Source organism: Artemia sp. Qi Xiang Cuo, chromosome 4, assembly GCF_049724085.1.
Source record: "Artemia sp. Qi Xiang Cuo chromosome 4, ASM4972408v1, whole genome shotgun sequence".
Taxonomy (NCBI): Eukaryota; Metazoa; Arthropoda; class Branchiopoda; order Anostraca; family Artemiidae; genus Artemia; species Artemia sp. Qi Xiang Cuo.
This window is the reverse complement of record NC_142797.1, coordinates 7,430,236-7,443,694: the sequence shown is the minus strand read 5'-3', so window position 1 is coordinate 7,443,694 and position 13,459 is coordinate 7,430,236. Positions and strand designations below refer to the sequence as shown.

Below are 13,459 nucleotides of genomic sequence, written 5' to 3'. Positions count from 1 at the left end.
TATAAAAACCTTTATGCCCCAGAGCATAACTTTCAACTTTTGCCTTGGCCGGTTTTCTCTCCTTAAATACATAATATTCAGAACTTTCAGCAACATTGAATGAAATAGCTATCTCTAAACTGTGAATGAATGTGTTTAGGGAAATGGTGGGCGTGAGAGAGGGGTTAATTACTTTCCACTTAATTTAAACTATTAAAAAGGGCAATTTCAATTTCCAATCAAAGGAGCCCTTTTTGAAATTTCTATAACAACTTTCTATATAAACCTTGTATGCCCCCAGGGAATAACTTACAACCCTTGCACTGAGGGCTCTGAGGGAGTTATCATCCTAAAAGACATAATTTCCGGAACTTTCGACGACATTGAACAAAATAAATAATTAAAAATTTTGATTGTATGTGTTTGGAGAGATCGTGGGCGTGAGAGGGGGTTAGTTACTCTCGAATCACTTTCGACTATTAAAAAGGGCACTAGCCCTTTCAATTTCAAATCGAATGAGTCCTTTTTGAAGTTTCTATGACAATGCGTTCTATAAAAACTTTACATGCCCCCAGAGCAAAACTTACAACCCTTGCCCTAAGGGCTGTGGGGGAGTGTCCTCCTCAAAAACATAATTTCTATCTTGAAATCAACAACGCTGAACAAAAAAGCTATCTAAAAATTTTGATTTGATGTGTTTGGGGGAAAAGTGGGCGAGAGAGGGGGGCTAGTTGCCCTCAAATCACTTTCTACTATCTAAAGGGCACTAGAACTTTGAATTTCCAATCGAATGAGCCCTTTTCCAAATTTCTACGACAAAGATTTCAATAAAAACTTATATGCCCCCAGGGCATAACTTATAACCCTTGCCCTGAAGAATGTGGGGGAGTGTCCTGCTCAAAGATATAATTTCCTGAACTTTAAACTGCGTGGAACAAAATGGCTATCTCAAAATTTTTATTAGATGTGTTTATGGAAATAGTGGGTGTGGAAGGGGTGTTAGTTGCCTTCGAATTACTTTCGACTATTAAAAACGGCACTAGCCATTTCAATTTCTAATCGAATGAGCCCTTTTTGAAGTTTCTAAGACGACGCGTTCTATAAAAACTTTATATGCCCCTAGAGCATAACTTACTACCCTTGCCCTGAGGGCTTTGAGGGGGTTGTCATCCTCAAAGACCTAATTTACAGAACTTGAAACTACGTTGAATAAAATGGAAATCTCAAAATTTTGATTGGATGTGTGTGGGGAAAAAGTGGACGTGAGAGGGAGGTTCATTGCCCTGCAATCACTTTCGACTATTAAATGGGCACCAGCCCTTTAAATTTCCAATCGAATGAGCCTTTTTGAAGTTTCTACAACAACGCCTTCTATAAAAACCTTATATGCCCCCAGTGTATTACTTACAACTCTTGCCCTGAGGACTCTGGGGGAGTGTCCTCCTCAAAAAAATTATTTCTATGTGGAAATCAGCCACACTGAACAAAATTGCTATCTTATTATTTGGATTGGATGTATTTTGGGAAAGTGTAAGCGTGGAAGGGGTGTTAGTTGCCTTACAATCACTTTCGACTATTAAAAAGGGCACAAGAAACTCCAATTTCCAATTGAATGAGCCCTTTTTGAATTTTTTACGACAACTTCTTCGATACGAAGTGCCCTGCTCTAAAGGAAAAAAAATAAATAGTACATCGTGCCAACATCGTTCTAATATGTCCTCAGGGCCTAATTTAAAACCCTTGTCCCGAGGGTTGTGGGGGAGTGTTCTCGTCAAAAATATAATTTTCTATCTGGAAATCGACTACGCTGAACAAAATGGCTATCTCAAAATTTTGATTGAATGTGTTTGGGGGAATGATGGGCGAGGGGGGGGGGGGGGCTAGCTGCTCTCCAATCACTTTTGATTATTAAAAAGGGCACTAGCCACTTCAATTTCCAATCGAATGAGCCCTTTTCGAATTTTCTACGACAACTCCTTCGATACGAAGTGCCCGGGTATGGAGAAAAAAAAAATTATACATCGTGGCAAGATCATTCTTTACTTAGGCAGCGCTATTGCGCTATGATTACATAAAAAAAACAAGTTTTTTTTAATGAAAGTAATGAGCGACATTAAAAGTTAAAACGAACAGAAATTATTCCGTATATGAAAGGGGCTGTCCCCTCCTCAACACCGCGCTCTTTAAGCTAAAGTTTGACTCTTTTTCACGTCGCTCTTACTTACAGTTCGTTATCAAGAACTGTTTGATATCATTAACGTCCTTTGTTCAATGTCCTATTGGAGAGAAAATAAAAATTTAAACACTTTTGACTAAGATCAGTGAGCCCTAGGATCTTAATACTTTGAATGGGAAAACAACAAAATATTACCAGAATGAATTAAGATCAGAGAAGTAAGATCTTAGCAGCCAAAAAGAGGCCCAATATTATTCGCCCGTAAAGGCATCACCCTCATCAACAACTACGTGTTTGTTTGATCTCTATGTAGAATACTTTCATCCCAATTCCCTTATGAAATCACTACAAGAGTTTTCTAAGGGCCTAAGTGATAAAAAACTATAACCTTTCTACCATTTTCCTGAATACATCAAACAATTCGAAGATTTCATGATTTTTCGTTCATTTTGCGATTTATCTTAAGGTTACATTAGGCCTACAGCTTTTATTTGAAGTTGCCGGAACACAGGACGTAATTTTAAATAACGATAGTTTAGCTTCTTTGAGGCTATTTAGGTTAAATCATTGAACATATCACTGGTTTATTTGCTGAACTAATGTCCCATATATCTTCTAGGCCAAATGCATAAAGGTAAAGATAAAATCTTAGATTAATGGTTGTTCTGAAGGAAACTTTATAGGTTAGGCTAGTCTAATAACAACAGAGTAGGTTTACCATTTTGTTTGTTAAATATGTAGGTAAAATTCTAGTTTAGCTACTTTTCATTATTTTGGAAAGAGGTTGGGCTAGGAAAATGAAACTTCCAGAAATGGGTTTACAGATTAAAGTAGGTCCTTGGAAGGTAATTTTAAGTACCTACCTCCACTCCTTCTCCCTCTAGAAATAGTTAAACTAGAATTATTCTATGTCAATTTTAAATTCTTGGTCAACCTGCCTGAGACTCTAGGCAGGCATACCTTGTCATAAATTTGTGTCATATTTGGATTCAGGATGAAATTCTGATTCTTGGGGTACATTTGTTTCTTGGCTATCTGAATAGTCTGTTAATATAGAGATTTACCTTCTGTTTCCCAAAATATGTTTTTTCCAAACATAATGGTCCATTTGCTACTCAGGCGATGCACTATCTCTCTTCCCTTTTGATTGAACATATAGCCCTAAATAATATGTTTCACTGTTGTCTTTCATCTTGTTATGTATCATTTCTTTTATAATGAGCAGGTTATTCTCAAACCATCAGAAGCACTAGGCCTATATGAGTACAAAATGATTAGGTAAAGGTCTAGATCAGGGGCTATTTAGAAGGAAACATGTCAAGAAAACAATTCTTATTTCATAATATGAAGAATGATTATAGCTAATATTTGAAACATCTAGCTAATATATTTTGACTACAACGCCACTTTACTTTACCCCCCCCCCCCAATAGCCTATGCAAATACATAACCCAAATTAAATATTCTTCATGCATTTCCCCATGCATCACACAAATGACCATGGATTGTCAGTTTAATTTACATGTACTGCTATTTATTCTTTAAAGTTTTAATATGTTTTTATTTTTTAAAGTAAAAAAAAATGAAACCATTTAAGATGTATTTTGTTTTCAGTAAATTACTGTTCTTGAGAAGGCATGTGGGTTGTCAGCCCTACTCATGTTAATTTCTGCTCATTTTGAGTTTAACTTGGTTATTTATTGTAGACTAATTAATTTAAAAAGACTTTTTCCTTAAAATAAGTTTTTCAAAAAAAAAGTAAAGAACTGCATTAAGCCAAAAATGAACAAAATAGAATCAAATAATCTACCAAGAATACAACTACTAGAAATCAGTATCAGTAAATAAATGAAACCCAAAACAAACAGAAATTAAAATAAATAACAGAGTCAAACAGAAAACAAGCAGAAATTTATATCAGTAGGGTTCTAAACCCCTGTGCTTTCTAAAAGCAAGAGTATAATTTATACTTTATTGAAAAAAATTCAAATGAATTTACCAAAAATATTGTACATTGTCATTTTAATATACATATGCTGATATTTATTCCTTAAAATCTTAATTAATTTTTGATTTCTTAAAGTTATAAAAGTGAAAACATTTAAAATATTCTTTTCAGTAAAGCACAAATTATATTCTAGCTTTTAGAAAGCATAGGGACCATGCTTTCTATAAAAACCTTATATGCACCCAGGGCATAAGTTACAACCCTTACCCTAAGGGCTGGGGGGGAGGGGGTATTTGTTATTCTCAAAGACATAATTTCCAGACCTTTCAAATACATTGAACAAAATGGCTATCTCAAAATTTTGATTTGAAGTGTTTGGGGAAATTAAAGCATGGGGGAGCATTTACCTTCTGATCACTTTTTACTAATAAAAAAGGCACTAGTCCTCTTAATTTCCAATCGAATGACCACTTTTTGAAGTTTCCCCGACACCTCTTTCTACGAAAAACATCAATACCCGAAGGGCGTAACTAACGACCCTTGTCCTGCGGTGTATGGGGAGGAGGTTTTTACTATCAGAGGTATGATTTCTAAACCTTACAATTACGTTGAATAAAATTCTCGTCTCAAATTAATGGATGGATATATTTGGAGAAATTGAGGCTGTGGGGGGGCTTTTCATCATCCAAGATATAATTTCCAGACCTTTTAACTATGTTGAACAAAATGGCTATCTCAAAATTTTTATTGAATGTGTTTTAATAATAATAATAATTTATTTTTGACCCACTAACAATTATAAAAAAGTGGAGTAACAAAAGAAAATAAAAAGTAAAGACATACAAAAACAAAACATGCAAAATAATATCTATATAAAAAATACAAATCAAAACAATCGCACAAGAGGATGAAAAGGACCCAACCACTTGCAGGCCTCATCTTTTAACTTGGAGTCCAACTTGTTATATGACGTCAATATATCAGTTGCATTAAACATTCGAATAATCATATGGTTTCTATACCAACGAGGCAAATACAAAAGATATTTACAATAACGGAAATACAAAACTCTAATATCCTGCATATCATTATTATTAAAAAATGGGCGCAAACCTGATAGAAAAAGAATGGAATGGTCACAATACGTAGAATATAGTTTAGCCAATGCCTTACGAGAATGTCGGTCACGATTTGGAACAATTTTAGCATAACCTGCTTTAAGCTTATTCTTAATATCTGCAAGTGCACTAGCACGGATAGCTGAAATAGAAGAGCAGATACTAATCCCGAGCCAACGCAACGCAGGAGCCAGCTTAACTGAAAAAGAACTACAACTCAAATTACTACTTGGGTTTTTAGCATTGAAAACTAAATATTCATATTTTTCAGCATTAAGCACGAGGCCAATTTTTTCCAAAAGTTTAGAAACAAACTGGGTAGACTTAGCTAGGGTGAATTTTGAATGGCTAATAAGTAATAAATCATCTGCATAAGCAATATAAGATAAATTAGTTAGACCCGTAAAACACGATGGAAAAATACGAGAAAGCACAGGGTATAAACAAGCATTAAAGAGGTATGGTGACAGAACCCCTCCCTGCCTAAGTCTAGACCGAATTGGAATATTACCAAAAAAGATCTCTCCTGACCGAAGTCGAACATATGAATTTGCATACCAAAAACGAAGGACAGATATAACAGATGAATTCACTCCTAGCTGGGTAAGAGAATACCATAGTTGGCTGTGACAAACCGAATCAAAAGCTTTTGAAATATCTAACGCACATAACTGAATTTCCGATCCATCTTTTTGTGCTTGAATTAAAAAAGAAGTAAGAGTTCGATGCACAGGTTGGCATCCAATATTTGGTTTAAACCCAAATTGATTGGACACATAATCAACATTTGGAAGAATTTCAGGAAGCAGGACATATTCAAAAACTTTGTTCAGCAAACAGGCTACCATAATGTGTCTATATGATGTGCAATTAGTTGGATCTTTCCCAAGTTTAAGAATCGAAGTGACACTCCCGCACAAAAAAGAATCAGGCACCAAAGATGTACATAGACAAATTTGAAATAATAGCTGCAAATGATAAATCAATTCTTTCGAATCAATATGAAGGTTAAAAACACTAATACAATCAATATCACATGATTTAGATTTTAAATTCTTAACACAACTAATCACACGGTCAGCAGAAACGGGAGGTATATGGCCTTGGTAAATTTTCGCAGGTAATACATCAGAACAGAGGTTAACAAATTGAGAGTGAACCGCATAATTCATAACATTAAAAATCTTATTATAATGATTAATCCAAGAGGCATTAGGGATCCGATCGGCATTAGGAGGTGAATCAAGTTTCGCAACATTAATCACTTGTTTCCTCTGACTAGAGGTCTTCGAAAATTCCACACCATTGTACCTTACTTTACGAAGATAACATTTAAACTCCAACTTCGTTTTCTGTTTAATGTCAAAAAGGTGACCCCTTAAAGGGCGGCCACATGCTACGCAAATTCTAAGTCACAATTTTGCACGATTTTTCACAATTTTTAAATCAGGGTCAGATTTCCATATTGAGCCTCTAGTCTTAAGCTTAAAACGACAAAGTGGGACAGCCACTTCTTGAGCTTTTTTCAGACAGGAAACAATCTGGCTGTAATATATATTCAGCTGAACTCGAGCGTGTGGGGATATAACACTGGTACAGAGTAAATTAAATAGAACTTTAATTGTAGACAGAAAAAGAGCAAGGGTAGATAGATATAGTGGCCAGTTCGCTTTATTCCAGTCTCTTTTGATTATCCACTTTTGGTAATTAGTACATAATGTCGGTTCAGCCCAAGTAATATTGATGGTGACAGTGTCTGGAAGGGGCAGATGGTAATAACCCCGTTCATGCTAATTAATTTGAACATTGCTAATAGAAGCACCGGCAGAAACAACACAATGACCAATATCAGACAATTAACCGCTATTATATATGTATGAATGGGATGCATCTTTATCCAAAACCCAATAGTCATTAGGTAGCAAATCAAAAAATAAATCAGTCCGTGTTGAGGTAGAGTTTATATCACAGTTCATATCGCCCAAAAGGATCCAATCCAATCCATTACTCTCAACACTAATAAGAAGGGTCTTTAGTGATGCACATGTTTTAGTATACTTTGTTAGAGAGGAAAATGATCTTTGGTCGCAAGGGAGGTATAGATTAATAAGAACTAGGTTAGCAAGACGGATTGCGATGAAATAATCACATTCACGATAACACACAGGGGATAGCGGGAGTAGTTTATGTTTTAATACGCAGACCAGCCCGCCTGAAGGTCTCCCAGAAGTTTTTCGGGCACTTCTAGTGAAAACCAAGTGTTCTTTACTCCTGCGAAGGGAGTTCAAACTCACCAAAGGCAAAACATGTTCTTGTAGAAACAAAATGTCGAAATTAGATAATTTCTGGTTCAAAGAATCATCCTTATCCTTCGTTCCGTTAACGTTGAATGAGCATATAGAAAATTCGATTTTAATAGTCATTTTCTTAGCTGACTAGCACGTTTAGCTACAGCATTACAAAGGATTCGGCATTTTAGAGAAAATGAAACATGATTGCCATGACAATTATCACATTTAGGGGTAGCGTGGCATGGGGAATCGCACGATGATTCATGCTCTTCTGCACAGCGGGAGCAATGTTTAGGGTTATTACAAGAGGATTTCAGGTGATTAGGCGATTGGCAATTATAGCAGCACCTCGGTGGACGCTGGAACTCATGAACACGGAAAATCTCATAACCAACTTTCACGCCAAGCTTCAGTGCATTAGCAAGAGCAATTGCATTTTCAAAAAACACTTTAGCAGCAAAAGAATTGCCAATTCGTTTTGCATCCTTAATATTGCCACAGCCATTAAGCATGCTCATGTCAAAGGCATTTGATAAACCTTTCACAATACCTATATATTTTGTTTCATTTACTTTGACGTCACAGTTGCTCATAATAGAGGGAACAGAATCACAAAAGCCCTTAGCAGCAGTCTGATCAATCCGCACCACCAATTTAGGAAATTGTGGGCATGAGAGGGAGGTTAGTTGCCCTTCCATCACTTTCAACTATTGAAAAGGGTACTAGCCATTTCAATTTCCAATTGCAACAAGCCCTTTTTTAAGTTTCTATGACAATACTTTCTATAAAAACCTTACATGCCCCCAGGGCATAACTTACAACTCTTACCCTGAGGGCTGTGGGGGGTTGTCATCCTCAAAGACCTAATTTCAGAAATTTGAAACTACATTGAATAAAATGGCTATCTAAAAATTTGGATTGGATGTATTTGGGGCAATGGTGGGCATGAGAGGGGGTTAGTTGACCTTCAGTCACTTTTAACTTGAAATCACTTCAAAGCCCTTCAATCACTTTGAAATTGAAAGGGCACTAGTCCTTTCAATTTCCAATCGAATGAGCTCTTTTTGAAGTTTCTACAACAACGCTTTCTATAAAAAACCTTATATGCCCCCAGGGCATAACTTACAACCCTTACCCTGAGGGCTGTGGGAGGTTGTCATCCTCAAAGACCTAATTCCCAGAACTTTCAACTGCATTGAAAAATGGCTATCTCAAAGTTTTGATTGGATGTGTTTGGGGAAATGGTGGGCATGAGAGGGGGGTTAGTTGCCCTCCAATCACTTTCGACTATTAAAAAGGGCACTAGTCTTTTCGATTTCCAATTGAGTGAGCCCTTTCCTACAACAATGCTTTCTATAAAAACCTTACATGCCCTCAGGGCATAACTTACAACTCTTACCCTGACGTTTGTGGGGGGAGGGATGTCATCCTTAAAGACCTAATTTCTAGAACTTGCAACTATATTTTGACTTTTAAAAAGGGCACTAGGTCTTTCAATTTCCAATTGAATAAGCCCTTTTTGAAGTTTTTACAACAATGCTATCTGTAAAAACCTTATTTGCCCCCAGGGCATAACTTTTAACCATTACCGTTAGAGGTGTGGAGGGTTTGTCATCCTCAAAGACATAATTTCCAGAACTTTCAACTACATTGAACAGAATGGCCATCTCAGAATTTTGATTAGATGTGTTTGGAGAAATGGTGGGTGTGAGAAGAGGGTTAGTTGTCCTCTAATTACTTTTGACTATTAAAAAGGGGCATCAATTTCCAATCAAATGAGCCCAGTTTGAAGTTTCTACAACAACACTTTCTATAAAAGCCTTATATGTCCCCAGGGCATAACTTACAAACTTTGCCCTGAGGGCAAAGTTTGAGGCCACAATTTTACACTGGGAAATTTTACATTGGTAGGACCTGTCAACAACTAGGGTAAAGGCACCGATGATTCGACAGTGCAGTTTCGGAACCACTGTCAAAATTTTCCTTCAAAACGGGATAGCTCTGCTTAGCTCTGACTTAGAGTGCCATCTCTTGGAGCCGTTATTATATTTTGTCAGTGCAAAACGTGGACGCTATATCCAACACACCCAGATAAGAAAAGAACGTTCAATTCAGTCAGTTTCCTGTTTTCAACACACAAGGAGCTCCCGACAATTTTTCAGGTATGTAATGTTCAAACTGTCATTACTTGGTTATTTATTGCAACAAAAAGTTGGGATAAGCGCTAATGTGTTGAGATACATCTTATCTTCTCTGAAGTGTAGCAACATTAGCTTTTTCTTGACAAAATTATATGAAAACGGCGACGGAAATTGCATTGTTGAAACTAGGTTCCAAGTGTCGAAAATTCTTGTTTGATGTAGTGGAATACCAGGCGGACTAAAAATGTTCCTTCAGCCGCATTCAAGCGTAAATATCGGTTTCTATCAAGGGATTTATTTGTTTGGTGATTATCTTATAGTAGCCTTGTAGAAATTTTAGACAGACAGCAACAGGCCCTGTCGAAATATAGGTGACTTTGTCAAAACTTTACTGAAAATTTAAAACAGGTGAGAAATAATAGGTGTTAAAATTCCAGGATCTACTGACAAAACCATAGCTGTCGAATTTACGGTGCTTTCTCTGCAACGAGAGATTTTGATGATTATTATTCATAATAATAGCCTATTTCAGATAAAATAACATTTAAACAAAAGGTTTTTTTTTTAAACTTTGAAGTTTTACTTACAGAAACCGGATTTTTCCATCATCTGAGAAACTGCCGCTTGGCCTCATACCATGCAGGGGCGTAAATTGCTATGGGGCAGGGGAGGGGGGGGGGTGCAGTTGACCCCCCCCCCAGACCTCGTTTTGCCCCCCCCCCCCCCCCACCGGCATATTTTTTAGATTATACCCTTATTTATCCTTCATCCGAATAAAAAATACAAATTTTATCGAATACAAAATCTTATACGAAATGACGTGTAGACCTATGTTTTGGACGAAACTAAGAATCTGCATAAGAAAATAAAATCCACTAAATCAAATAAACTTCTTAAATTTCTTGAAATCCACTCCCGTTTTCCTAGACCCTATCCCTTCCGAAATGCTAGTGAAACAATTTTGCTATACTAAATTTGTTTTACTAAAAACTATTTGTATTTAATAATGTGTATTTAAATTTGTTGTACCGATTTTTTTATACCAAATACTACGTACTAGAAACGATTTTGTTAGTTTTATTACTTATACTTTTTGCATAGTCTTTTATACTTTTATACATTAAATGAAGTTGAAGAAAAACAAAGAAACAAGAATATACGTGTCAAATACACCAGGTTCCACCCACAAGCATTCCCCAAGTATTTAGATGGGTGTCGAATTGGGTTCCGACTTGTGTCAAAAACAGGTAACTTTTTTGTTGTGTCGAATTTGTAGGTGAAAATGCTCTAATTTCGGAAAATTGGAGTTTTGTACCCTTTCCAGACAAAAGTTCAAACTTCTCATCAAACAGCTAGATTCCTAGATGTTTTCCCTACATACTGAAACGCTTTTCATACCGAAAGTCTTTAAATTAAGACTTCTAGAGTAGAAAAACTGTTTTTTTTTACAAAAACTGTCGAATCATCGGTTCGACACCCAATACCGGTGTCAAATTGGGTTCCGACTTGCGTCGAAAACAGGTAACTTTTTTGTTTTGTCGAATTTGTAAGTGAAAATGCTCTAATATCGGAAAATCGGAGTTTTGTACCCTTTTCAGATAAAACTTCAAACTTCTCATCAAACAGTTAGATTCCTAGATCTTTTTCCTACATACTGAAACCCTTTTCAAACCGAAAGTCTTTAAATTAAGACTGCTAGAGTAGAAAAACTGGTTTTTTACAAAAACTGTCGAATCATCGGTTCGACACCCAATACAGGTGTCGAATTGGGTTCCGACTTGTGTCGAAAACAGGTAACTTTTTTTTTATGTCGAATTTGCAGGTGAAAAAGATTTAATTTCGGAAAATGGAGTTTAGAACCCTTTCCAGAAAAAAGTTCAAACTTCTAATCAAACAGCTAGATTCCTAGATGTTTTTATTACATACTGACACCCTTTTCGTACTGAAAGTCTTTAAATTAAGACTTCTAGAGTAGAAAAACTGGTTTTTTTACAAAAACTGTCGAATCATCAGTACCTTTACCCTAGGTGAATGTTTGCATGAACATAAAATTTCAATAGATAAGTCCCTGAGATTTAAAAATAATAATGACAACTTTGATTCAACATTGGCCCTGAATATTTTCGAAAATCTGGCCCATCTGTTTCTTTTTGACAAGGCAACCTTAATATCTACTGTAAATGGCCAACAACAAACTTCTAAAGAGGTAATTGAGATAAAAAATAAATACATAAACCCAAATTTAGCAATAAATGGAGATACTGGAGATATTTCATTAAGCCCAATTTATGACTGTGTAATTTCGAAGTACTCAATCAATATTTCTGCCCAGTATAACTTGAGAGAACCTATTTGCACATCAAATGATGAACAAATTTGTAGACTAGCTAAAGCTATAGTAAAACAAAGGAATATTGCTCAATTATCTTGGTAGATTTCTTTTTCATTGATTCCAACCTGGTTCTTATTTAGTTTTTGTTCTGTCATTGTAATGTAAACTTTGAAAGGTTTGATTTTCGTTTGTTTCTTTTCTTTCTTTCTGTTTTGTTTAGCACTGAGGACGACTCGATGGAGGTCCTTGTCGAAATATTTGCTTATTTCCTGTTCTTCATGGTTCACCACTGGTTGACAAAATCCTCGTTTTTTCACCTTTTTTTATTTTATTTTTCATTTTGTTATTTTCTTTCCTCTCTGAGTTTCATTTGTCATGTATAGCCAGCATGGTCTTAGAATGTATTTATTGGATGTGTTTGGGGAAATGGCAGTCATGAGAGGGGGGTTAGTTACTCTCCAGTCACATTTGACTATTAAAAGGGCACTAGCCATTTGAATTTCCAATCAAATAAGCCCTTTTTGAAGTTTCTACGACAACACTTTCTATAAAAATATTATATGCCCCCAGGGCATAACTCACAACCCTTGCCCTGAGGGCTGTGGGAGGAGTGTCCACCTCAAAGAAATAATTTCCAGATCTTGAAACTATGTTGAACAAAATGGCTATCTCAAAATTTTGATCGGATGTGTTTGGGGAAATGGTGAGCATGGAAAGGGTGTTAGTTGCCTTCCAATCACTTTTGGCTATTAAAAAGGGCACAAGCCCTTCCAATTCCCAATAGAATGAGCCTTTTCGAAGTTTCTATGACAACTCCTTTGATACAAAGTGCTCTGGTCTAAAAGAAACAAACAAACCAAAAATAAATAATACATTTTGCCAACATCATTCTTTACTTGGCATTGCTTTTGTGCTGCCTATGATTTCTGTTTGTTTTGGGTTTTATGTATTTGTTGATAGAGATTTGTGGTAGTTTTATGCTTAGGAGATCATTTGAATTTATTTCTTGCTCATTTTTGGTTTTAAAGAGCTCTTTACATTTCTTTAAAAACATATTTTGTGGAAAAAGTTTTTCAAATTGATTTCTGTTTGTTTTTTATTGACATAGTCATTTGCATTGAAAAAATAATATTTTATATCTTTAAGGCTTTTTTCTGTAAGAATCAACAGTTTGGCTTGGTATTTGTATGTTGGAGAAACCTTTTCAATAATATTTAATCCTGACACAAATAGCAGCCTATTGTTTAATTTAATTGAATACCTCCTAAAGTTGACCTGGACGTTAGTTGGATTATAGACAACTGTTGAAGCCTCACTGATTCCCATTACATCACTCTATCATCTCAATGCACAAATGAGCTCTTAAAGCAAAGCAAAAGAGAAAAGCCAGAGGCTACTAAAACATGATGCCAGACAAAACACATGGGTATTGTAATTTAGATAATTTAAAATGTTGAATTACGTTTTTTTTCAG

General features: G+C 35.8%; 1 protein-coding gene across 5 annotated transcripts in view; it reads left to right on the top strand.

The window, feature by feature from the left end:
* The first annotated feature begins 2,674 nt into the window (after positions 1 to 2,674).
* Positions 2,675 to 13,459, top strand: part of LOC148952733 (uncharacterized) — a 71,181-nt gene continuing 60,396 nt past the window's right edge. For all 5 annotated transcript variants that reach the window (XM_089087390.1, XM_089087387.1, XM_089087388.1 and 2 more), the window contains exon 1: positions 2,675 to 2,789. In XM_089087390.1, coding sequence (XP_088943516.1) covers positions 2,780 to 2,789 — 10 coding nt within the window. In that variant the 5' untranslated portion in view covers positions 2,675 to 2,779. The remainder of the gene's footprint in view (positions 2,790 to 13,459) is intronic.